General features: G+C 42.8%; 1 protein-coding gene across 1 annotated transcript in view; it reads left to right on the top strand.

The window, feature by feature from the left end:
- The window catches only part of KAZN (kazrin, periplakin interacting protein), a 1,100,080-nt gene that overhangs the window by 261,346 nt on the left and 810,849 nt on the right, over positions 1-27,885 (top strand). The window contains exons 2-4 of the mRNA XM_024749822.1: positions 13,743-13,900; positions 16,558-16,575; positions 24,855-24,909. Of these exons, the coding sequence (XP_024605590.1) occupies positions 13,743-13,900; positions 16,558-16,575; positions 24,855-24,909 (231 nt within the window). The remainder of the gene's footprint in view (positions 1-13,742; positions 13,901-16,557; positions 16,576-24,854; positions 24,910-27,885) is intronic.

Genomic DNA, 27,885 nt, shown 5'->3' with positions numbered 1-27,885 from the left:
TCTGGAAAGTGGAATTTAGAGAAATAAGGGAGGATAAGGGAGGGAAGAGGTGAAAGGTCTTGGGGTGAAGTTCCAGACTGGAATCGGGGCATGGAAGAAATAGGCCAGTCAAGTCTGTGAGCCACAAAACCCACCTTAGGGTGTCTATCGGGTGTGAACTGCACCAAACCATCAAACAAGGATGGCCTCTCAGCTTCTTTTCAGGAAATTAATTGGTTCCAGGAGTGATGTGAGCCTCCCGCCAATGGAGAGCACATTCCATCAGGACCACAGTTACCGTATTCAATCTTCTGTCACTGTAAGGTGGACACGTCCTTGGCCCCAATTCCTCCTCCTTGAGCCAAAGTCCATTTTCTCATTGCAGTCTTTACCTGGATAATGACATTCAAATGAAAATCTGCATTATGCCTAGGCAAGTCTTCTGGCTACATGATTTTGTCATAATCCGTTCTCGCAGGGTGACTTTATTGTAATTTATCCCCTTGCAGCTTCTATTAGGTTGAAGTGGAGTTGGCCTTGGTAATACTGGGAGGCTGCACATAAAGAGAAGAGAAGCATTTTTTGAAGGCCAGTGGAAAAAGGCTTGGATAGATCCCGTCTAGGTGTGACCGCAGAGTGATAGAGAATTCTTTAGCTCTGGATGGAGCTTGGGGACCAAGAGGGAGACATGGAAAGTGAAAGCACCTATTTATTATCTTTGTGCAAACTGGAGCTTGTCTGCTGTTTCCTGAGCCTGCCCAGGGCCATGTTCCAGTGGAGGTAGCCTTTTTTTTTTTTTGCGGTTCGCGGGCCTCTCACTGTTGTGGCCTCTCCCGTTGCGGAGCACAGGCTCCAGACGCGCAGGCTCAGCGGCCATGGCTCACGGGCCCAGCCGCTCCGCGGCATGTGGGATCTTCCCGGACCGGGGCACGAACCCGCGTCCCCTGCCTCGGCAGGCGGACTCTCAACCACTGCGCCACCAGGGAAGCCCAGAGGTAGCCTTTTGTGCGGACTCTGAAGGGAGCGGGCAGGATGGGCCGGCACAGAGCTTTCGCACTGCAGTGTTGGATGGAGGGAGCAGTTAGTTTCCTCAACAAAAGGATGGAGCCAGTAGTACCTAAAACACGAGTCGCGTGAAGCTGCAAAGTGAGGGTGCAATGCAGAGTATTTAGCATAGTGCTTGGCATTCAGGAAGCACTTAATAAATAGCAGCTGCCCCCATCCACAGCGCTGGTGTTTCTGTTGTTAACCCCACCTTCCTCTGAGCAAGGCGTGGACAGCACCAACCTAAGAAACTAGCGTAGTTCCTGTGTAGTTGGGAAGCCTTGCGAAAAAAAGGGCAAATGGTATAAGGAGTACAGAGAAGTCCAGATATGCGCCTTGTATTAGGTAGGGCTCTCTTGGTACAGACACCAGTTGAAGCTAACTAGGAAAAGGAGGGAATTTATCATGAGGGGTCAGGGCAGACGCAGCTTGGTCTCAGGATGGACTGAAACCACAGATAAGAAAGGTGGGGACTTCCTTGGTGGTACAATGGTTAAGAATCCACCTGCCAACGCAAGGGACATGGGTTCGAGCCCTGGACCGGGAAGATCCCACATACTGCGGAGCAACTAAGCCCATGCGCTACAACTACTGAGCCTGCGCTCTAGAGCCTGCGAGCCACATCTACTGAGCCCGTGTGCCACAGCTACTGAAGCCCGTGTGCCTAGAGCCCGTGCTCCACAACAAGAAGAGCCACCGCAATGAAAAGCCTGCGCACCGCAATGAAGAGTATCCCCCACTCACCGCAGCTAGAGACAGCCCGCGCGCAGCAACGAAGACCCAATGCAGCCAAAAATAAATATATAAATTTTAAAAAAAGAAAGAAATGTGTCAGGCCTGCCTCTGCTCTGTGCTGCTCTGAGTCTTGACCATTTCTCTCTCTCTTGTTTCTTTGCCTCTTTAGCTGCCTTTCCGACAACCAGACCACACAATAGAATATGGTCGCCCATTCAGAGTTTCCACGCTGTATGTCCAGCCAGCTCACCTGACCCCATGTATCAGCGCCTATTGCAGACCGCTGGGCAGTGTTGGCTAGGCCCAGTGTCTGGGAGTAAAATAAAAAGGGGGTCATGGTGTCGGGGGCAAAACTGGGCTGTGGGACAGGGGTTGACTCCCAGGGAGACTTCGATACTGCCAGGGCATCCACCCCTGAGAAATGCCCTTTACGGCAGGGCAGACTCTGAGGGTCAGATCAGGCTCAGGCCTGCTCCAGGCTCGCGGGAATTAGGCAGTGGTCATGGTAATAATCACGGTGAGGAGAGCTGAGTACTGTCACTAAATACTAACTCTAGACCAGGCACTGTCTGAGTCCTTTATTTGCATTAATTAGTCTAAGCTCCATGACTGTGGAGTAGAGATGGCTTTATCTCCATGTGGCAGATTTGAAAAGTGATACCCCGAGCGGTGAAGTCTTTACACAGCTCCTAACAGATGGAGGTAGGGCTTAGATTCTGGCTCTCTGACTCCAATACCCAAGGCTCTTAAAAGGCCCCCCTTCAATGGGAGGCAGGCCGGACCTCCCCGATGCTTCTATCTGGCCACATGTTTGGGTGTGGCCCTGGGCCACATTTCTCTTCCATGGTGTGGCCTTAAACACATCCCCCACCTTGGGACCTGTTCCAGCTCCCCCTCAACTTGTCCATCTGCTCTCAAGCCCTGCAGGCTCCATCAGGGCCTGATTCTGTCACCACCTTGCCTGGACTTCCTCCATGTAATTGCACCTTTGTCTGGTCCTGTGTTATCACTTCTGCTGCATTATTGCTCTGCATCTAAATACACATGTATTTCTCAGCACCCACCACGTAACTCTGGGCCTCTTGCAAATGTATTCATTTAAAGTAGTTGGTGATAGATTCATTATCAGCATGTCAAATCCTGGTTTTAAGGGTTGATTTTATTGTCTGCTTTTATACCTGACCAGGTATGTAATTTATGTCTTTTCCATTGGTGCCAGAGTAACATACTGGGTCCTGTCTGCATTTTGCCGTCAGACAAACTGCAGTTGAAGGGTCCAAAGTGTTATGCTTGCATATCAAGTAATTGTGGTAAAATATACATAACATAAAATTTACCATTTCAGCCTCCTACTGTGTACAATTCAACAGAATTTAGTACATTCGCAATGTTGTGTAACCGTCACTGCTGTCTAGTGCCATAATATTTTATCCCTGTGGCAAAAAACCCTGTACCCACTAAGCAATCCCTCCCTCCCTCTCTCCCCCTAGTCTTTGGCAACTACAAATCTGCTTTTTCTGTCTCTGTGGATTTGCCTATTCTGGACATTTCAAATAAACAGAATCATACAGTATGTAGCATTTTGTTGCTGGAGAGAGTGTGGAGCACTGTTGGTGGGAATGTGAACTGATAACAGTCACTATGGAGAACAGTGTGGAGGGTCCTCAAAGAGCAAAACAGACAACTACCATACGACCCAGCAATCCCACTCCTGGGCGTGTACCCGGAGAAATCCATTACTCAAAAAGACACACGCACCCCAGTGTTCACTGCAGCACTATTTACAATAGCCAGGACATGGAAGCAACCTAAATGCCCATCGACAGAGGAATGGATAAAGAAGATGTGGTACATATATACAGAGGAATATTACTCAGCCGTTAAAAAAGAACGAAATTGGGTCATTTGTAGAGACGTGGATGGATCTAGAGACTGTCATACAGAGTGAAGGAAGTCAGAAAGAGAAGAACAAATATCGTATATTAACGCATATATGTGGAACCTAGAAAAATGGTACCGATGAAAAGGTTTGCAAGGCAGAAATAGAGACACAGATGTAGAAAGCAATTGTATGGACACCAAAGGGTTTCGGAAAGCGGGGACAGGGGTTGGTGGGATGAATTGGGAGGTTGGGATTGACATGTATACACTAATATGTGTAAAATAGATAACTAGTAAGAAGCTGCTGTGTAAAACACTATGTAGCATTTTGTGACTGGCTTCTTTCACTTAGTATAGTTTTTTTAGGTTCATCCGTGTTGTAGCATGTATGAGAACTTCATTCCTTTTAAAGTCTGAATAATGTTCCATTGTGTGAAGATGCTACATTCTGCTTATTCATTCATCAGTTGACGGGCATTTGGGTTGTTTCTACCTTTGGCTATCATGACTAGTGCTGCTGTGAACATTCACGGATAAGTGTTTGCTTGGACACCTGTTTTCAGTTCTTTTGGTGATAAACCTAAGGCTAGCATTGCTGGTTCACATTGAAATTCTACGTTTAACTTACTGAGGAACTGCCACACTGCTCCAGGGCGGCCGCACCATTTTACAGTCCCGCCAGCAATGCATGAGGGTCCCAGTTTCTCTACATCCTTGATTCCAGCATCAACTTTTGACTTGCAGAATGAGTTTTATTACAACAACAGGGGGAAATACCTGAATTATTTAGGCTTCATTTATTTAATGAGACTATATTAAAGCAAGAATCGGAAACTTGTGAGCATTTTAATGCAAAATACATCAAAGAATTTGAGATACATGAAAAGCAAAGGTTGTTTAACATGTAGGGATAAATTTGATCATTAGTTCATCTCTATGGACCATATAAATGGCAAGATCATAAAATCCATGGAGCTTCTTGCGTCAAGGCTGTGCCCTGTGATATGATTCATTTGGTATATTTTTCTGTAAAAATGTGCAATAGCCCATCTCAGTGACATCTGGTCTCATCTGCATACAATGAGTATTTAGTGTCATATTATTATTATTTCATGTCCGTAATTCATCTGATCTATAAAAACAGAGACACAGTATGCTACGCTGTTATTCCTCTTCTGAAAATGTTAACACATTTTATGTGTACCTTCAATTTTTGCCAATGACATAAAATATTGAAACTTGTTATTTTCTTCTTCTGCCAACCCATGAATGTGCTACCCTTATCTGAAACCTAAATAAATACTTATTAATATATGGTGAAATTCAAATGAGCCCTTCATATAAATAAGCCTGCTATAGAAATACATATTTCTTCAAATGTGTAGACCAGAATAACATGAAATAAATTGAACATCATTTCACACCACCAACCAAATAAATTTATGCTTCAATTTCCTAAACTCAGGTAAATAAGAAAGCGTACATATGGTTCTTCATTCCATAATCCATCATACACTTTAAGAACAATATTATCTGGTTGAGATTTTTATAGGTCAAATGGAGAAGAATGTGCATAACGCCTGACTCTAGAATGATGGGCTGGTGGAGGGGACACAGTGGAGTGAAGGTGGCTTTTTCCTTCATTTATTTATTCATTTTTTTCTTTTGGACAGATATTTATCTTTCCAAGCACTACCATGTGCCAGGTGTTGTGCTTAGAGATGGAAATACAGGGAAGAACCAGAAAAACATGGTTGCTGGCCTCATGGAACTTACAGTTATCTATTGGTATATAACAAACCATCTTCAAATAGAAGGTGTAAATCAACACCTTGTTATGCTCAGTTTTGTAGGCCAGAAGTTTGGGTATCATACAGAGGAGAGGTTCACCTCTGCTCCAGAGTGACTGAGCTCTCATCTGGGGTGAGTTGAGATGGCTGGAACCACATGTCTAAAGCCTCATTTGTGGCAGATGGCTAGATTCCTTGGTTCTTCTCGCACCGTTTAAGATCTTCTTTAATCTGCCACAGAGGGAGGCAGACATTAAAGAAGTATTCACATAAATAACTATTACAATGAGGACAAAGTACAGGCTTCTTTATAACAATCAGGACTTCTTGATTGCAAATGACAGAAATCCAACCCAGATGGTCTAATGAAAAGAAGGGAATTTAATGATCCACCTAACTGAAGTCTGTGGCTGAATCCTGATGCTGTAATGATATGGTCAAGAATCTTTCCCTGTCTGTGGATGAGAATTGCCTCTTTACTCAGTTGACTTTATTCTCAGGCTGGGGCTCCTTAGTTGATGGCTACAACGACCACCAGCTGCTCTGCATTCCTACCAGTTTATCAAACTCAACTGAAAAAGAGAGACTCTCTTTCCTAATAGTTCTATCAGATGGTTCTGGAATTAAATCTTGTTGGCCATGTTTAGGTCACAAGCCCTCTCCTGGACCAACCACTGTTGCCAGGGAGATGAAGTGCTTAGACTGGCCAGGTCTGGACGATGTGCTCACCTCTAGGACCTGGGAGTGGGATCGGCCCTACATGAACCACAAGTGGGGATGGGTGTTTGCACAAAAGGGAATGAGTTTCTTTTATTAGAAGAAGAGGGAAACAGATGTAACCAGACAAATACATAAAGTACCCATTACACAAGCCTGAAAACAGAGTGACCTGCCTTGAAGAGTAGGTTAGCATATAGGAGGACCTTGTGTCATTATTTCCAGTTATTCAACTTTCAGCTTTTATGTTTTCATTTTGTATGAAGCACTGGACTAGCTGTAACTGGGATACAAAATGAAGAGACAAATGGGTAATGTAGGGGATTCAAGGGATCTTGGGGTTCATCGAGGGAAAATATGACCACTAGGTGGCAGTAGCACACACGGGCTTTATTGGATGACCCTTTGGCAGTTTGCATACTGGGCAGTCTTTCACAGCAGGACACTGTCCAGAAGTGCAGCGTGTCAATACTCAGAGGGGAGGACGGCAAGGAACTCCTCGGTGAGAGAGGGGTTCTGGAGGGAACTTATGTGTCCAGGTGATGTCACACACCAGCACGGTGAGGAGTCTGGGTCAGAGACCAGCAGGGTCTTGGGGTCTTTATGTCCCAGGGCTTATCTTATCAATGGCTAGCAAATGTTGGGCACAGTTTTGTGGGGTTTGCAAAGCAGACAGGCCCAAAATAGCTAACAATCTGCTTATTTGGGCTATATTTAAAATATTTGGATATACAACATTTGAGTTTGGCACCTGCTGGCTTTTGAGCTAAAGGGTCCCAGCCTGCAGTGAAGAAATAAAAAATCCTAGGCTAATACACAGAGACCATCTTGGCTTACTTATATAACAAAGATTTGGTAGGTACCCTCAGTTATAGACATAGCAACTAGTTAATATCAGTAAGTCAAAGGCTTGAGGTACAAACTGTGGAATAATCGTAATAGTGAATGCTTTTTACATACTTAACTTGTGGCAGATACTGTGCCACATGCCTTATGCAGATGGTCTCATTTATTTCTCAGAGCAACTCTGTGAAATAGTTACTATTATTATCCCCATTTACAGATGGGAAAACTGAGGAGTTAACTTGGGAGTTAACACCCAAGGTTATACAGCTAGTTGGAGGGGCAGATAAGATTGAGACCCAGGCAGACTGTCTTCAAGGGTCCATACTCTCAAACTGACTGCTACAGCATCTTCAGGGAGCTGGATCATCTTTCCTGGCCTCAGTTTTCTCACCTTTAAAAGTATGAGTATATTACCAGGTGATACCTCATGGCCAGCCTGACATTCTATATGCCTAGGATTGCTCTGTGTGGTACCCCAGGAGGTAGGGGACCAGAGGGTAGTTTGCCCAAAGGAGAGCAGGATGGAGCAGCGAGTGGTGTGCAGGGTGGAGGTGGTATAATGTAGGAATTATGTGTGCAGGCTCCGCCTAGATATGAATCCTGTTTCCTTCACTGACTAGGTGCATAATCTTGGGTGAGTCACTTAATCTGAGTTTCTTCATTTGGAAAATAGGAACGATGTTAATGACACTTCAATAGAATTTTGGGGGTGATTAAGTGAGGTAATGCCTGTTAAACATGTGGCACCATGCTTGCGAATATTGAGTCCCTATAGATACTTGTTATAATACTATTGATAATAATTATTATTGTCAGTGAAGGAACTATGAGATGGAGAGAGGAGGTTCAAGAAGTATAGGTAGGGAATCATCGGTGAAGGGCTTCATATCCTAGCTATTTTTAGTACATGAAATGTTTACTGTGTGCCAGGCACTCTGCCATCTGCTTGTTTTACGTTTGCCAATAAATAATAAATCAATAAATCAATAAAATCCTAGACTTGTTCCCTGCCTTTACTTGTATTGTGTCCCACTTGGCTGGTGTTGGTGGTATAACACCCCACTTGTGGTGCTGTCTCTAACTAGATATTATTCTGGATCAGAAGTGTGGGTATTGTGAGAATGGGCATTGGAGAGTCATGGCCTTGGTTTTCATGTGTTGTGTAAATCTCTGAGATTCTGCATCTCTGATAGATCTTTAACAATAGTAACAGCCAGCACCTACTGAGAACTTACAGTGTGCTGGGCACTGTGGGCTGTAAAGTAACGTGTTCAAGTTCACCCAGTTATGTAAATATCAGAGCTGGGTGTGAACTCAGGCTTCTAGCCCTAGGACCCACATTATTAGTGCCTCTTCATTCTGCACAGAGGTTTTGAAAGCCTCTGGCATATGATAGACACTCAATAAACTGTAATCCTTATTATTCTTATTATATAGGATCTGTACTCTCAAAACAACTGTATTTGTTTATCCATTAAAAATTTTCCAAGTGGCTCTTCTTCGCTAAACACCCATGATACATGGTGAACAAAATTCCATTCTTGCCTTCAGGGGAGTCACCATCTAGTCTGGAGACTGTGCAGCAGTCAGCGTTCAAGAGGCTAAGCTCCAGTAACAAATGCCTCCCCCGTCCCCAAAGTTTGGTGCTTTGTAGTGGCAAGGGTCTGCCTTTCACTTGCGTGTCTTCTACATTCTGGCAAAGGGGAAGGAATAATAGTGGAGCCACGTGATGTTCTAGTTGGACACGGCATGACTCATGTTGGCACACATTTAATTGGCTAAAGCAAGTCGCACGGCAAAGCCTGACATCATTTAAGACAGGAGGTGTGTTTCTCCACTAAGGAGTGTCACTGGGGAGGAACAGGTTTTGGTGGAGCAGTTTGGGAACCAATAATTAAATCTACCACAGATGAATTCTTAAGCAATTACAATATAATATTGTAAGTTTTCTAATGAAAGTGTCTATTCTTTGAGAAGAGAGGGGAGTGTTAACACTTTTAATGTGTCCTAAATTTACAGCAAAGTAAAAATTAGAGCGTATTTTATTTTTTTAATCTATTTTATTTTTGGCTGCATTGGGTCTTCATTGTTGCGCGCGGGCTTTCTCTAGTTGTGGCGAGTGGGGCCTGCTCTTCGTTGCGGAGCGCAGGCTTCTCATTGCGGTGGCTTCTCATTGCAGAGCACAGGCTCTAGGCACGCAGGCTTCAGTAGTTGTGGCACATGGGGTCAGCAGTTGTGGCTTGCGGGCTCTAGAGTGCAGGCTCAGTAGTTGGGACACATGGGCTTAGTTGCTCCACGGCATGTGGGATCTTCCTGGACCAGGGCTCGAACCCGTGTCCCCTGCATTGACAGGTGGATTCTTAACCACTGCACCACCAGGGAAGCCCTAGAGCATAGTTTAGCTACTGAGCCTCAATTTTCTGGAACAAGAATAGAGAAAGCCTGTAATAGACGCATTTTGAGAACCCCAAATTCACTAGCCTGGTTAGAGTGAAAAGCATTGACGGTAGTTCTTCCCTTCTAAGAAGTGACGTAAGTTTTGTTGACAGCAGTGTCTCTTGTGTCTATAAGCAAAGGACTTGGGAACTGGGGTATCCCCGGAATGACCTGGGGAGAAAGGCTTGTTCGTGAGAACGTCATGTCCATGTACTCGGAGGTAGGGAAAGGGAAGCACGATGGTGGTGGGAAATGGCGCATGAATCATGCAGAGATTGGTCCTAGATTCTGGTAGGTTATTTGGATGCCTACTCAATTGTTTTCCTTATAGTTCAGTGTGCCCCAGCCTTCCTGTTTGCAAGTAAGAGAGAGAAGATATATAGAGGGTTTAAAAAATTTATAGTCACAACTCCAAAAAGTCATTTGTTTTTGTTGTTTTCAACTTCGTATAATGAAATTCAACTTAGACCTGGAGCCAGCATTTCCACTGATGATATAATTTAGTCACTTCTGGTTGAAAACTTAGTACCTTCTGGATAAATATCAAATAAATTCAAATTGATCCCCTACCCATTATTTTTCCCTTCTCTTTGGGTTCTTGGGAGACTTATATATTGTATTATCCTATCTTGGGGATGCGTATCTGGTCCATGAATCTCTCTCTGGACACTTCTGGATTCACTGGAGATATTTTCAGCCCCCATGATGCTAAGGGAGACTGGAGGTGGAAGGGTGAGGGTGGTAGGGCAGTTGTGCTATCTCAGCTCCTCTCTGACTTAAAATTCCATGTGGCTATAGTTTCTACCCTCCTATTGGTGTGTGCACTGAGAAGCTGCCCCACCCAGCTGCCCAGGGTAGGACATAAGATGTTAAGTCACTCTGCTTTCAGATCCCCAAATCTATCTGGGTGTTTTTTACCATCTCCTTTGTAGGATGAGGATTCAGGTTAGGCAGGGATCAGGTCCCATACTTTCTTGTTCATCTTTCTCTGTTTTAGCCAAGCTCCTTCCCCAGTCCAGGAAAAGATTTTAGAGTCTTCCTGTGTAGTGAGAAACTGCTCTGAGGTCATATTCTGTATTCTTCCTATTTCATGGCTTGTAGTTGTAACTCTATGCTCAGTTGTCCAAGGTTGATTCTCCATGGCTCAAAATCATCATTTGTTTATTTATTATTTGTAGAGCTTACTCTAAGATTTACAATATGCATGTTTAACTTAACACAGTCCACCTTCAGATAACAAACTGCTCACATATTGTTCATATATGTACAATATATGAAACTTATCACAATATATTTCCATTTGCCAGTCTCATTCTCTGTGCTGTTGTCATATGTTTTACTTTTATGCATGTTATCAAATCCACAATACATTATTTTTTGTGCTTTAAACCAATTATCTTTTAAATGAGTTAAAAGGTGAGAAAGAAAATATGTTAACGTTACTCAAATATTGCTCCTTTTAAGCACACTCTTTTTCATTTTTGTGAATAAAAGTTTCCATCTAATGCCATTTTCCTTTTGTCTGAAGACATTTAACGTTGCTTTTAATGAAAGTCTGTCAGTGATGGGTCCTCTCAACCTTTGTTTATCTAAAAAAGTCATTATTTCACGTTCATTTTTTGAAAGACATTATTATTGGTTATAGAATTCTAGGTTGACAAGTTTTTTTCTTCAGTACTTTCAACATGCATAGATTATTTTCTGGTTTGCATAGATTCTGCTGATAAATCTGACAAGATTCTTATCTCTGTTCCTCTGAATACAATATGCTTTCTTCCTCTGATTGATTTTAAGATTTTCTCTTTTTCACTGTGTGTTTGCTTGTTTAGCAATTGGATTATAATATGCCTTGTTATAGTTTTCTTTGTGTTTGTCCTGCCTGAAGTTTATTGAGATTCTTGTATCCGTAGGTGTATAATATTATCAAATTTGGAAAAAATTTGTTCACCATTTCTTCAAACATTGTTTCTGTCCCTGCCCACACCCCACCCCCTCAGACTCCAAGTGCATGTACGTCAGACAGCTTTATGTTGTCAAAGAGGCTCTGTTTGTTCATTATAGATAGTTTTATTACTATAATTTCGAATTCACTGATCTTTTCTTCTGCATTTTTTAATCGGCTATGAATCTCCTCCAATAACAATTTTATTTCAGACGTGCATTTTTCATCCCTAGAAGCTCCACTTGGTTCTGATCTAAATATTATATTTTTTTCCTCATTATAATCATGTTTTATTTTACAACCTTGAACATTCAAAATGTATCTATAATAGCTGTCTTAACAGCCATATTTTCGAATGCTATCACTTGTTATTTCTGGGTCTGCTTCTATAAACTGATTTTTCTTGAGGCTACAAGTTATACTTTCTTGTTTCTTTACATGTCTGGTAATTTTTTATTGAATACTGAGCATTATGGATTTTGCATTTTGGGGCGCTAGGTTTTGTTACACCTCTACAAAAAAAATGCTCATTTTTCTTTCCTGACAAGTATTTTAGTTACTTGCAGATCAGTTTGATCCTTTCATGGCTTAATTTTAAACTCTTTTTGGATAGGCCTAGAGTTGCCTTTATTCTAGGGATCATTTAGTTTCATTTCTAAAGCTTTATCCTTCTGGAGTTTCTGCTGAATATGCCCTGAATTCCAACAAAGCCCCTTTACTTCGGCTGGTGAGCGTGCAAACAATTTGTGGCCCTGTGAGATCTCTTGGAATTATTGGGCTTACAGCTCCCCAAAATGTAACTATTCTCTCCTGGAATTTTTTCTTGCCAGATCATGTAGGGTTTTATCTTACCCATACATAGGATTGATATTCAGCCAACAACTCATAGAGACCCCTGTGCAGATTTCTAGAGATCTCTGTATAATTCCCTCCTTTTCAGTACTTTGTCTTGAAAATTATAGCAAACTTAGCCTTTCCAATCTCTGTCTCCTCAATTCAGTGTCAAGTGCTGGGCTCTCCTTGGGTTCCTCTTCCCATGCTGAGGTCTGGACATTCCTTTTTTGCAGACTGCTGGTGATGATAGGACTCGACTTTTTCTTTTCTAAAGGATAACAGTTCTGTGCTATTGTTCAAGATCTAAAAATATTTGTTTCTGAGATATTGTACAGTTTTCTAGTTATTTATAGCAGGAGGGTAATCTGAATCCTCTTACTCCCTCATGGTCTAAGGCAGATGCCCTCAGAGTGATTCTATTGGATATTAGTTCTTTTTTTTTTTTTTTTTCGGTATGCGGGCCTCTCACTGTTGTGGCCTCTCCCGTTGCGGAGCACAGGCTCCGGACGCGCAGGCTCAGCGGCCATGGCTCACGGGCCCAGCCGCTCCACAGCACGTGGGATCTTCCCGGACCAGGGCACGAACCCGTGTCCCCTGCATTGGCAGGCGGACTCTCAGCCACTGCGCCACCAGGGGAGCCCTGGATACTAGTTTTTGATGAATACTCGGCCTCCTCAGAATTGCAGTTAGTCCAGTGGTTTTCCTGAATGTGTAAGATTTACTTATGCTTGGTTTGAAAGGATAGATGTACCTGAAAATTAGAGAAATTCTATACGGAAAGAAATTTTAATTCAAGGAAATGTAAGGAAATTAATTCAACAACATTTATTGAGCATCTTCTACTTTCTAGGAACTTTCCTAGTTGCTGGGCATACAACCATAAACAAAGAGGTTTTTCTTAAAGTCTCTGCTCTTACCAGCTGCACTGTGGAGAAAGTGGAGAAAGAGGCAACAAGCACAAAAAAATAAGTGAAATCGTGAAATCCGTACCATGTCAGATGTGCTATGTGAATCATAGAGAAATAATAATCTTCCCAGCACACATGTGGTACTGATTGGAAAACATGGCCACTGTCCTTTCACAAAACTTAATGATAGAGGCCATCTGTTTAGAGGTAACATAGCCAACTATATTATCATAAATGTAAATCTACTCTAGAGCTCTCCCCTCCTGCCTGCTGATCTCTGTAATTTATAAACGCTTAACTCAAAGTCATCTTCATAGAAGTATTTGTTAACTTGTTTCTTTTCAGTGTCCCCCACAGAACTGGATGCTCCATGAGGGTAAGCATCTTGTCTGGAGTTGCTCACGACTGTATCCCCCAAGCATTTCCATTTAGGCTTGGCATTTGGAGGGTGTTCAATCTGTTACCTGTTCAACACATGTGTTGAAGAGATTCATGGATGTAAGGCTTCTTGACACCTGCCTGGGTCATACCTTATGTGTACACCCTCGCTTCTCCCTTTAAAATTGGTAGCCAGTTTCTCTCTGAAAGTTACCTGCTGTGATTCCACTTTCGCTCTTTCTCTTTTTGCAGCTGTACAATCATTGCACACCCTCAATGACCAGATATCCCATTTTATTGTCACCAAGTCGAAGGCGCTGGAGGAGGACCAAGACCTGTTTCTGCCCACTGAAAAGGAGACTCTGAAGAGTTCCATGATGTTGATGAGGCACCTCTTAATGGATGCTCAGGTACAGAGATCAGTAAATAAATTCTATATAGAGTAGGTGGTAACCTTTTTGGTTTTCTTCTTGGTATAAACTGTGCAAAAATGTTCATCTATCACATTCATTGCAACTGCCTTTGCGATGAAGAGCAGACATTCTGATATTTGAGTATTGGATTTCTAATTAGGTATTATTTTGGATTTAGTATTAAAATAGCTTGTTTTTAAGTCAAAGTAATAGGGCTTAAAATAATATACGTGTTGTCTCTGAGAATTTAACAGATCTCCCATTAGCCTTGGAAAGTGAAAACCCATTTACATAGAAATTTGGCAGGCATCAGAGCTGGCAAAGGCTTTGGAGTGGAGCAATACTTATCCCAAACAGCATCACTGAGTAACTAATGAATATTTTGGTACATTTGATGCACCACCAGTAAGCGAATCAGCACTGGTTTTTTTCTTATTTTTTTTCTTTGCAAGGCTAGCAATGAATTAATTACAGAAGATGCTTAGCTCGTTGCATGCTTTGTTGAGATGTGATTCTTCAAGGTTTCTCCTTGTGCACTATTTTATTGAAATATTTAGAAAATAATTTATCTACTCCTTCTGGTTTTGTTGGTGGGTTTCTCCAGATATGTTGATAGGCAAACACCAGGTGTTTTAAGAGAACTGATGGTTTTCTGTGTTTGTGAAGCCAAGCTGAACTAGATTTTTTTTGTTGTTTCCACCTCTTCAGTAGCTAGAAACGCTTCAGAAAATGTTCTCTGGGTCTGGTGATTTTGTGTTAGTTTGTCCTGGAGCTTTCTTCCTGAGCTTGTTTTCTGTTCAACAGCAGTGAGGTCAGAATGGTTGGTGGTTTCCCGCGTTCCACTCTGTATCAGATTTTGCACTGTGGTTTCTTTGCTTTTGTTTCTATCATGGTGCTGTTTTACATTTCACTTTTCAAATCAATCCTGAAGCCTGGATCTTGTACCAATAAGACTTTAACTGGCAAGGTTTTTGTGTATTTCTCACCTGTCAATGCTTGAAGCTGCCCCACGGGATTTTTGAGCCCCTATATTGAGATGGCCCACATTATGCAAAGCCTTTCATTTTTATTCACTGTTCTCCCTTTTCCCCTTTATTATGAGCAGCCAATTCAGCCTCTCCTTTCTCCCCAGGCCTTGTCTAGCGGAAAAAGGAAAGATTCTGAAGCTACAACAACCAATTTTAAAACTCAGAAAAAAGGGAAATTTAGAACAATTGACCAAATAAAAGAGAGCAAATTGGTCTTGAAAGGATTAGCTTTCCTCAGTGCCTAGACCCAATCCTATAGATCATACAACAGCCAAGGGAACCATCTAGATGAATCCTTAATGATGTTCTGTAAACTCCTGTTTGCAAAATCTAACCGAGTAAAAAACCATTCACCTTTTCCCTCTCCTTCACATATGAGCTTACTAATGCCTAGAACTGGATTTCGAGAATGTTTAATGTTGCTTAAGGAAATATTTCCTCCCCCTAAATACCAAATTCATTTAACTTTTATCCTTTGTGGCTTTGATCACAATTTTTCCCTTATTTATCCAATGGGGCTCAGATATCCCTTATAATGTGGTTGCTGTGTGGGAACATTGTATTATCTCATTCTCTCCTGATCCCAAATCAATGCCTGCTAGAATTCTCTCAATTAAATAGATAGAAAAAATGGAGCAAGGTGTAGTGGATATTCCGCTAAGTCATGCATTCTGAAAGGAAGGTCAGTCGGGTCTTCTTCCAGAGAAAAATAATCATAGAAAGTCAGGTCGGAAAGTGGTATAGTGTCTGGAAATGTTGTTTCTTTGCCTCTGTTTTTCTTTTGCACTAATATAGGGTGAGGTGGGTTGTGATTAATCTAAAAATACCACCTTCATTTATTTTCTTCCAAAACCATTAAACTTTTCAAAACATTATTTGTGGTTATGGTCTAGGTCCACGGCTGAAGTAAATTAGAATCATGTTACCTGGTACCCCCAGACTCAGAGCGCCTCTGAAATAACTCTCTATAAGATTCGTGTTGTCAAACTTATAAAATGCTAAGGAACCCCAACATTTTGGGGATGGCCAGGGGTAATATGTAGTTTTGAGTTCTGAAATAGACAACCAGAGATATGTGTTTTATAATGAGAATCTTTACTGAGCATCTTTGGAAATTCGGTTATTTTCCGTTCAGTTTTTGACATTGCTTCTTCTTGACTCCACCCCAAAGACAAATGAATGCACTTACTTCATTTTCTAAGTTCATCAATAATGAGAGGTCAACAGCATGTAAATATAAGGTCTAGGTACCTCCTTCCGTTCTGGCTGCATTTTGTGGTATTAATAGATGTTTGTGTGTTGCAAGACGTAAGCCCTTCAAGAGTAGTAACCACATCCGGAATTTGGTTGGTATCGTAGCCTGCTCAGTTGCATACCCAAAGGACTCTTAACAGTATTAGATTATGATGAAATACTCTGACATCAGCTTGCAAGTTGAATGAAGTCAGGCAAAAAGGAATGCAGAGAACCTAGAGGCTGCTTCCAGAGTGACTGCTTAAGAGGCATAATCGATTCAAGTCACATCTGTCTTGGAAGCAATAAATCCCGCTTAGGAGAATGTCAAAGGCAAAAGCATTGCTGGGCTATGAAATTCCACCTCGGAGGATTGTAAAACAGTATGCACAGAGCAAACACATCTCCCAAGTATAATGGGGGTGCTGGAGATGATTGGCAGGTCTGACAATCCATCCTAGAGAATAGAATCAAGAAGGAACATCTCACACAGGCAGCCCAGAGGCCTACAATTATTTATTCATTCCCTAAACGTCTTTCTGAACATTAAAGGGGTGTCTAAAAGAGGCCAAGTGCCTCTATTTGCATTCCATTCCTTTTGTAATCCAAAGGCCCCCAAATTCAATGAAGTGTACCATTCAGATGGTATTTGAAACCTGATCTTGTGGCTTTGATTCCTGAGAGGTCTGTCTAAACCCAGACTGCCGACTCAGCCTCGTAAGTGATTAGATTCATAACACCGAAGAGGCAATTCTTTCTGGTAGAGATTAATTCTTCTACTCGTACTGTGTGACTCTGCATGCTAAGAGAGGTTGATTACAGCAAATTAAATCTCCTATTGGCAGTTCTCTCCTTCTTCTCCCCAAAGACCTAATTTCATTATTTATTAAGGGGTGAACAAATGCCTGCGAAAACAATAAGATCACTTTGTTGGCAGTAAGGTCTTCCTCTGGAAGGCCGCGTACTGAAAGGCAGAGGCTTTCTGTGCCTTATGGTGGCAGGGGGCGGTGCAGCTTCTGCAGGCCATGGAGCATGGAGTGGCCAAGGAGGGCCTGTGCTCCACTGACCCTCAGGCTCTGTCCAGGCCTGGCAGCGAGTGAGGCTTCTCTGTCTGGAACGTGGCTTGCCCGAGTTTGGAGGGAGAGCTCAGTTTAAGTGAGGCTGAGTCATTGGTTCACCTTTCCCAGAGCTCCGTCTCTAGGAATGAAGTAAGCAAGCCTTTAAAAACAAAAATAAACTGTACAACCATCACCTCTAAGCAAGTCTGCACGTACAGCCTGGCGGAAGTCAAATATCAGGCAGGAGAGAAATGAGACCTGCTGTGTGTTTTGGACTCTCCTCTCCCCTGCTCTTTCCTCATTGCCCCTTTTCTTCTTGCTTTCCTTCTTCTCCTTCTTTCTCCCCACACCCCAGAATTTTCCCTCCTTCCCTTCTGTCTTCTCCTTCTCTCACCTTTCACTTCTCTCCTCCCTCTCCAGCCTCCTCACCTCTCTGTTGGCAAAATATATCTTAGTGGAAATGTGGAGTGAGATTCTGCCCCTTTTGTCCCTTCCTATCTCACCCCTTCCCTCCCTTTCCCTCCCCTTCCCTCCCCTCTCCTTCCCTTTTCTTTTCTTTATCTGTCTTTCTGTTATTTGTGTTCAGGGAACTCAAAAGCATGTTTGACAAAGACCTATATTCCCCTTGCCAAACAAGAAGGAACACACCAGGAGGGGGCAATTGGCAGAAGGCAAACCTGGCATTCAGGAGGCCGATGGGGTCCCTGCCAGCATCAGAGACTCAATATAATTTGGGTGGCTTCATTTTCCTTTCTTGTTTTGTTTTCTAGAGCAGTCTGCCCTGATTGATTATGCCTTCTGATTAATTTCCGGCAAGAATCAGGCTGATTTAACAGGAATAGATTGACTGTTAGAGCTACCTGTGCACTCTCCCTCTCTAGACTGGCCTCAGAGTGTGGGAAGTGTGGTTTGGAGCACAGGCTCAACCAGAGCAAACGTGGGCTCAGGCTCCTGACAAATAGGAGGGTCAGGTCTGTACAGTGGACATCAGCGTGTGTGGGGGAAGGGACCTCGGGAGTCAGATAGTTGACACACACTCACTACAGACGTATACATCAAGGTGATTCCTCCTGTTAGCAGCACTTTCCACCCTCTCTGAATTCAACCCGTACTCACGGTATGGACCCTGCGGTTATTACTAGTGCACTTATCTGGTGTTTTATAGCTACACCCGGCTTCACAGTCATAAGTGAGACCCTGTTGACAGACCTGGAGAATGTCTTGTCCTCACATTGCACAAACTGAGGTACCAGATGGATGCTTGACTTCTCAAGGTCACAGACACTGGCTGTGGCTATGAGGAGCACCCCAAGTGTAGTTTTTTCTTATTATCTTCAGAAATGTGACACCAGGCTGAAGCAAGAGCTGGAACACTCCCCAGTGTTGTAGCAAGCAGAGAAGAAACTCTGAAATTAGAACGAGGGCAAAGAGGCAAAGTTTTCATCCTAAGAAAATTACCCTGGGATATTTTTAAGTCTACTTATGCCATCAGATTTCTACCTCTTAAAGGTCAGAGAAGAAAGAAATACTCAAATGGAAGCTGAAGAATTGAGTTCACCTAACAGGAAGGCTACAATGGTAAGCTGATTATTCAAAAGAGTCTTAGTTTATCCCCTCCAGTAATCCGTGTGCTCCATTACCCATCCTTTCCTTGCGTGTTTGAAAAGGCAATGCTATTTTCCATCTCAGAATGCAAAACTATAAAATTAGCAGGTCTGAAGTTTGCAGTTTCTTACATAATGAGCACAAGCCCACTTTCCATCCTGCCATGGTGATTCTGATCTTTTAAAATCCTTTTTTTTTTTTTAATACAATTTAACCTACAGGCATTGCCAGGCTGAGATGTGATCCCATCAGTTATAGAGCTTATGCAATCACCTTCCCTGTTCAGAAGAAATGGAGGGTGAGATGTGAAATTGTAATTCTGACCCTCTGTTAAGCTTGTGTTTAGGTATTTTTTTAAAGAAAATAGAGAAAGGTAGCCTCTTCTGAGACCTCTGGCACCTTGCAAAAGCCATGAGGCAGAATTTTAGGAGAAATTCTCAAATGCTGAAGGTTGTTTTCAGTGTTCACCATGCAAAGACCCAGGTATAATTGGAAATGAGACTCAAAAAAATTGGACTCCTGTCCATTGCTATATTCTAATAGAAGACAGCATCTCTCAGGATAGGTAATGTTTGAATGGAATAGTCTCTATCAAACTGGTATAGTTTCCAACAATCTGTGTAGTGCTAAAGAGCAATTTGGGAATTTATTTTCACACCATAGAACCTTTATGTTACATTTTTAGATACTAACTGGTTATTTTAATGATATACCTTTCAAATGGTAAGAAAATAGACTTTATGCTGGTCTAATAGTTGATGGTTCATGTTACAATGAGGTGGATCTGATATAGTAACAAAATCATGGCAGGTTAGGGGTAAGCAATGGGCTAGAGCTCTTTGGTCAGCAGCAGAGACAAGCTCTGGTTAACGTAACAAGGGCAAAATTTAACAGAAGCAAGTAGGGTAGCTGTTAGGAAAAACTGAAGAACTATTTCTCAGAGAAGACAGGAAAGAGGTTAGCTATGGAGATCTGGCTATCAAGAACTAAAGAGCAGTTACTTCAGGGTGCTGTGTGGGGATAAATTGGCCCCGAGCATTTTCTCTCTTTGTGTCACTTTGATCCAGACTCAAGTTCCTAGAAGAGTCTGACTGAGCTGTCTTAGGTCATTGGGTCCTCTTCCTTCTCGGACATGGGAGGGTGTGCATGTTGATGGATGGTCCCACCAATACCACATGCATTTTGGGGAGGCATTATTACTACAAGAAGGGAGAGTGGATATGGAGCAGATGGAAACAATAATAACTTGACCGTGCATTTGGTGAACTTGGTGCTTGTGTCCCAGCATAGAGCTTGGCATTGCACTAAGGTCTGGAGACAGAGAGGGACGGAACATTGGCTCTGCCCTAGAGGGACTCAGGATACAGTGGGGTAGATAACCAGACACTGAAGAGTCCTGTGGTGAGGCACGTGTGGCTACGGAAGCTCAGAGAAGCACCCAGCTGATATTTGCAGATCACTTCCTTGTTTACAAAGCACTTCTGCCAGCATTTTCTCGCCTTTCTCACTCAGCCATGAGAGGTACAGGAGGTTGGGTATTACTATCATCTCTGTTTGGCAAACTGGCTATTAAGCTTTAATAAAATAGCCTTTTTTATATTGTTCCATCCAGCCCATCACAAAGTGAGCGTAATTGATTTCCTACTTGTAGGTGGTGACCCTCAGAGTATTTGCTTCCTGAAGGGGTTATTAAATAGAGAGAAAGGGAGGGTGTAATTTGGGGAGAGAAGATTAAAACCTGGCTTCAGACATACGACAGCACTCATAACTCAAGTGTTTTTAACAATTACAAGAACTAACATTCCCAAAGCTAAACTCCACCCTCTCAGAATTCTAGAGGGTTGAGGATTCCAAGAACATGGTTTTCAAAAATCTTTAAATAGAATATAAAGGTATTACCTTTCCCTCTAAAATATCATCACCTCTTCATGGTGCCCATTGTCACATTGGCAAATATTTGGCTCCCAAAATAATACCCAGTCCCACCATTACCCTTTAAATAAGAGGTTCTCAAATGAGAGAGAGGAGAGCGATTCTGCCCTGCTGGGTGCGTCTGGCAACGTCTAGAGGTATTTTTGATTGTCACAGTTAGGGTGGGTTCTTGGAGAGGGGTAGTGGTGCTACTGGAGTCTAGTGGGTAGAGGCCAGGCATGTTGCTAAACTTCCTATCATGCACAGGCTGGTTTTCCACAGCAGAGAATCATCCAACCCCAATGTCAATAGTGTCAACATTGAGAAAGCCTGCTTTTAGACCCAAGGCTGACTTTTTCATTGATCACAGAACTCTTCCAGGCTCAGAATCATTTTGGTTTTGAAGCCCTACGATTGATCAAAATTGGTCCTTGGGCTTCCCTGGTGGCGCAGTGGTTGAGAATCTGCCTGCCAATGCAGGGGACACGGGTTCGAGCCCTGGTCTGGGAAGTTCCCACATGCCGCGGAGCAACTGGGCCCGTGAGCCACAATTACTGAGCCTGCGCATCTGGAGCCTGTGCTCCGCAACAAGAGAGGCCGCGATAGTGAGAGGCCTGCACACCGTGATGAAGAGTGGCCCCCGCTTGCCACAACTAGAGAAAGCCCTCGCACAGAAACCAAGACCCAACACAGCCATAAATAAATTAATTAATTAATTTTAAAAAAAATTGGTCCTCAAGATATATCTTAGTTGTCCATTTATTCATTTTCTCATTCATTCATTTAGCATTTACAGTGTGCCAAACACTGTGCTACATTGTGAGGAGCATCAGTGAAAACAAAAGCGATCCTTGTTCTCAATGGATCTTGTATTTTAGTGGGGGCAAGTAACTCTAAATATGTAGGTAAACAAATAATAAAGAGTTTCAATGCTTGTCTTAAAGATGTATTAGAACCTAATTTAGATAAGGGTTCAAATGCTTTCTTTCTTGAATGTGACATTTAAACTGAGATCTGTGAAGAGAGAGGGGGAGAGAGAGAAAGAAAGGGGGAAAGAGGGAGAGAAAGAGAGAGCACGACCTCTTCTCGTGTTTCATTGTGAATATCTGTACTTTAAATTAGTTGTGTGTGTTTAGCATTACTCCATGAGTAACTGGAAATAGATCTCCTGGGATGTTGCGAAAGATCTAAGCAAATTATTTATTCCAGAAATTTACATTTAATTTAGGGATTATAAAAATTCCAACTAGTCCCTCGGGAACAGAGAATCTTTCATCTTCTGCCTATGGGTGTCCACAGAGGAACCAGAATCTCTGTCTTTTCTTACTGGATGTTGTGGACATAGAGACACACACAAAAGAAGGCTAGCACGAGTTCTTTAAGCTACTTGAGACGGGAGTCAGAATGGATGAAGAGAAAGCAGGGAAGACGTTGAGTTATTTTGGACAAGAAAATGAAGAGGTGAAGCCACAGTTACTGAACTGAAGAGTTGCTGTATAGAATCTGGGCAACAGTCAACTCTCAATTAGATACTTATAGATTAGCAAATTTATAGATCGCCTATGGGCAAAGCATTTCTTCCCTGGTGGCATGGACTCAGGAAATGTAAAATGATGTTCATCTGAATAAGACATAATTAGAAAGGTAATTTTGTTGCCAATATATTTTTTCACCATAATGGAATTCAGTACAGACTTTTAGTATCGGTTATTTGGTATTTTTTTATGCTGCGGCTCCCATCCATTAGTCAGATAATAGAAAGTCTAGTGTATGCCAGATAGCTGTAATCCTAAAATAACTTACACTTAGAGCAGTAATTCTTATACAGAGCTCTTGGGGCCTCCCATTCACGTTAAACTCAAATATTTCCCGTGGAGCGGCCGGGTAAATTGAAGCGGGGTGTTGCTGAGCGTCATCATTCAAATCCGACGTTAGGTCTGGGAGTAGAGCCAGCAGGTTCTCCTAAACACCAACTCAAGCCAAGATCCCATGTTCCTTCACTTTCCTGTCTTGGAGTCAATCACACTAAAAAGTGATTTAACGTGAGATGGTGACCTGGCTATTCCAGATGCTCGCTTATTCCTGGGGAGCTTGAGACAAACGTACTCACTTTGGCCGGCTTAGTAGGCTCAGATATTTAATTTCAGAGTGGATGTTCTTGTCTCGGTTTACTGATATGAACCTAATTCCTCTTCCTCCGCCCCCCAAAGTGTAAGGCAAAGAGAAGACATTCATGATAGAATTGAGGAGGATCATGACATAGATTTGAATCAGTTAACTACTGCCACATAACAAACCATCCCAAAACGGAATGGCTTAACACAACCACTATTCATTTACTTCTTATAAGTCTATGGATTGGTTGGGGCATTCCACTAAAATGACATGGGTGGCTGATCTTGACCGGTCTCACTCATACATCTATGGTCACTGGGGGCCTGGCTGGTCTAAGATGGCCTCAGCTGGTATGATTCAGCTTTCCTCTGCAACCTCTCACATCCCTCCAGCAGGCTAACTCTGGAATGTTCTCATAGTGGTGATTGGGGGGGGGGGTCCATAAAAAGAGGAAATGGACAAAAGCAGCTACATTTCCAGCCTATGTTTGTATCAAGTTTGCTACCATTCCATTAGCCAAAGCAAACCCAATGACCAAGCCCAGAGTCAGTGTGGGAAGACACCACCGAAGGGAGGAGTGAAACATGGGCCATCAGTGTAGTCAGTCTACCACGTAAAGCAAATCAGAAGATTTCTTAGCATAATTCTGGATGATTTTTGATCTGTTGGAAATGGGAGTTTGAAGGGTCCTAATTAGCAAGCTTCATGCACATTCTCTTTTGGGAGACTGCTCCAGTCAGTTTTTTTAGAGGGACATGAATTGTGCTCTCCTGTTCTGATACATGCACAGAGGACAGACTGTGTTTGGACAGCTGGAGGATATATTTTAAAAGGGATCTATGTCAGGCTTGGACAGGATGATTTCAAATGGGCCCGTGACCAAGTGTGAGAAGTGTGGGTTTGTGTTAGCTCTAGAAACGTGATGAGCCGTTAAAAGACCATTGTTCTAGCTGGTCATTTGAGCCAGGTGCATGACTAATTTGTTCAACAAATGCTTCCAACCATGAGAAAGGCACAATGGTAAACATTGCAGGGAGATGTGAAAAATAAAAGTAATGAAGGATCATTGAGTACTTACTATGTGCCAGACCCTCTACTGAGGACTTTGCCTTACCTCCATTATCTCATTTGTGAGGTACACGTTATTTCCCTTATTTTATGGATGAGGATATGAGGCCCAGAGAGGTCACACATCTAGTGAGTAGCTGTGCTACTTTGATTGTAAGAATGGCTGCAGTTCTTTACTTTCTTCCTTTGCAATACGAGTCTGCAGCCTTTCTCATTAAGAGGGAGAGTCTATTTCCCCACCCCCTCGAATCTGAGTTGGCCTGTGATTTGCTTTGGCCAAAACAATGTGGTTAAAGGGTGAGTCAGTCCAGAGCCTAGACATCAAGATGGCGTGCATGCTTCTTTCTGCTCTTTCTTGAAACCTTGCCTCTAGGCTAGCCAGCTGGAGGAGGAAATCTCCTCCAGGATGGAGCAGAGGTAAGTCTCCTTGCCGAGCCCATCCTAGACCAGGCAATCCCCAGCTGACCCACTAAAGTGCCAATATATGAGCAAGCCCAGCTAAAAGTCACCCAAGCTCAGTCCAGAACAGCAAAATCACTAATCCTTCTGTAGACCTGTAAGACATAATAAATGGTGGTGGTTGTGAGCCACTAAGCTTCAAGGTGGTTTGTTACATGGCAGGAGCTAACTGCTACAATAGCAGAGCTGGTATTTGAAGTCAGATCTGACTGATAACTAAGCCCTATAACTGGAAGAGAGGCTGGGAAATTGGTCTAGCCATGCTCTCAGGAGAAAGAGAAAATGGATTTGGTGAGTCTTTAACCATTTTCTGCCACACATGCCCTCTGGTTTCACATCATTCATCCAACCTGAAACCATAATAATGGTGAGGAAATTCTTTAATGCATTCAAGCAAAGGGATTACATGGTTATATTTGGGTGTTTGAAAGATCACTATGGAGGAGGTGTGATGGGTGGTTGGATTGGAGTGAGATAGAAGACAGGAGACAGCTTGTTTTGGCAAGAGATGGTAGGATAAGAAACTGTGGTATGGGGCAGGAAGATTAAAGAAGAAGGAACATATTCAGGAATTTAAGTAAGACTCACTAATTGACATTTGGTGGTGAAAAAGAGAGACATGCCTAGGATGGGTCTTAGATTTTGGCTTGGGCGCTTGGGAAAATGGTAGTATCTGATAAAGGAAACAGAGGAACAGGAAGCTTGGAGGGGGAGTTTGGTTTGGGGTCTATGAAGATTGAGGGACCTATGGGACATCTGTGTGGGACTGTGTAGGAGACAGTCAAATATGTCTTCAGCTTCAGAGGGAGTTGTGGGCTGAACAAACAGAGCTGGTGTCATCAGTGTGTGTACTGGTGATTGGAGTTACATTGTGTCAGTCACACTTCTCAGTAGCAGACAACAGAATCTATTCTAACTAACTTAAGTAGAAAGGCCTTTCAAGAAAAACCAAAAATTTTTGAGATATTTTGGTGGTTCACAGAATCTCCAGAAGGTCTTGACAACTAGGTTTGGGGGTTACATAGCCAGGAATAACAGTAGCCAGGAGACACCATCCAGCTGTCCCACGGCTACTGCGTCGCACAGCACAGCACCCATGACACGGAACACTAGAACCTCCTCAGGAGCTGTCCTGAAGAGCCAAGCCACGTGCCTGTGCCTCCAGCTCACCCAGAGCTGTCCACTTTCACCTCATTCAGGAAGAACCTAGACCACCTGAGAACCTTAGCCACAGGGGAATCTGGGAAATGTAGTTTTAGATTTCCATTTTCTGTAGTCCAAAGAAGTGGGCCTTAGTGTTGGAATGCGTATGGGTGAGCCAATGCATTGTACCCCCAACAAAAGCATGGAGGAAATCACATGGGAAATTCTACAGTGAGGAACAGAAGAAGAAGAAACACTCTGAGGAATAGCCAGCAAAGTCCCCTTTTCACTTAAACTAGATTGACATGGGTTTCTGTCATTTGCAACCTAATGAGGCTTTACGAATAGGGTACCCACATTTTACGGAAATGCCATTCTTCATACCCAGTGTCATCCTGTCAATATGCCATGTGTTCCCTTACATGATTAACCACAGAGCCAAGGGAAGACCCTCTGTGAGCAGAGGCATCTAGACACTTGTAGTTAAGCTCTAGGAGGCTTCTCGCCTATACACTTACAAACTCATGCAGTATTATACACTTTGTTTACACACTTACACAGTCAAGCACAGGGATTGAATTCCAAGAAGACCACTATAAAGTGACAATTGTGTTAAATCAATAACCTACTAGATTGAAGTTTGAATACATGCACGGACGTGGCACAAGGGGTTTTATTCCTGGGCCTGGACAAGACCAAACAAAACCAAATGTGTTATAAAGGAAGCACAAGCTGTACTCTGGTGTTCATGAGTGACGTGTATCACGTTTGAATGTCTGTGGTGGGTTTTCAATGTATTTTTAAATGAAAGTTGAATCAATGTTTGTAGAACCTTAGGCATACCTCTACAAAACACCACAGTTATGCAGAACACAATTTGCACATGGATGGCCCACACTGAGTTTTTTCTAGCTTCATCAAAACGGACCAACTCCTTTGTTATGGGTTGAATTGTGTCCTCCAAAAGAAGGTATGTTGGAGTCCTACCCGCTAAAACCTCAGAATGTGAACTTATTTGGACATATGGTCTTTATCCAGGTAAACAAATTAAAATAAAGTCATTAGAATGGAGCGTAGTCCTATATGACTGATGTCCTCATAAAAAGGGGAAATTTGGAGACAGAGACAGACACGCACAGAGAGGAGACAATGTGAAGACACAGAGGGAAAACTCCATGTGAAGAGGGAGGATTGGAGTGATGGATATATAAGCCGAAGGACACCTGGAGCTACAGGAAGCTAGGAGAGAGTCATGGACCAGATTATCCCTTAGAGCTTTCAGCAGGAACTAAACCTGCTGCCACCTTGGTTTGGGGCTTGGTGAGACTATAAATTGCTATTCTTTAAGCCACCTGGTTTGTGGTACTTTGTTACGGCAGCCGCAGGAAACTAACACACCCTTACTCATGAGAAGATCACAAACTTAGAAAGAATGAGACATTTTTATACCAGGCACAGTGTGGTTCAGTAGTAATGTATTTCTTTTCTTCATTTGTTTCATGGCAGGAAAATAATCGCTATTAAAGACCAGCATGCATGTTTCCTTCCTCTCCAAAGAGTAACGGTCCTGAATGCTGGACCTAGAAGCTTGTATTTCATCTGAGGAAAGGGTCCTGTAAGAACCTGGATGTACCGTAGCAGGTGGCTGTGTTTTATCACCGATGACTGTAGGTGGTATCACTGTTGTTTATGCCACAGATGCCAACATCTCACATAATTTGTTGATTCCCTATTGTTGGTTTCTCCGTGCCATGGGAGTTGTCACCTGGCTTATGCTTTTCTTTTCATCATCATTACTGCCTCCACTCTGTCATCCTTCCAACTCTAAATCAAAGGGAAGCATGTCTTCTCTCATCTGGGAAGTATTCCAGATGCATATTACTAGGATGTAGGAGTGCTTGACATTTCAGATCACCACGAGGGCCTCTTTATCAGACTCAGCTGAACTTTGGTACTTTAGGAGGACTGTGGGGGCAGATAAGCAAGTGAAATGGAGAGTTAGCAAAGTTCACTGGCACCGTTGCCCTCAGAGTCACGCTGCTCCCCCAAGACCGGCACGCTGGCCCTCTCCCAGGATCCAGCACCTGGCTCAGCGTGGCAGATCTGATGGTCGTTCTTTCTCCAGCATCTTCTGCCTTTGGAGAAATTGTGGCGTGGATTAAATCTCTGCCCCAGCACATATATGCAATGGAATATTACTCAGCCATAGAAAGGAATGAAATTGAGCTATTTGTAATGAGGTGGACGGATCTAGAATCTGTCATACAGAGTAAAGTAAGTCAGAAGGAGAAAAACAAATACCATATGCTAACACACATATATGGAATCTAAAAAAAACGGTACTGGGCTTCCCTGGTGGTGC

Source organism: Neophocaena asiaeorientalis, unplaced genomic scaffold, assembly GCF_003031525.2.
Source record: "Neophocaena asiaeorientalis asiaeorientalis breed wild unplaced genomic scaffold, Neophocaena_asiaeorientalis_V1.1 scaffold275, whole genome shotgun sequence".
Classification (NCBI taxonomy): Eukaryota; Metazoa; Chordata; class Mammalia; order Artiodactyla; family Phocoenidae; genus Neophocaena; species Neophocaena asiaeorientalis.
This window is presented reverse-complemented; position numbering and strand designations above follow the sequence as displayed.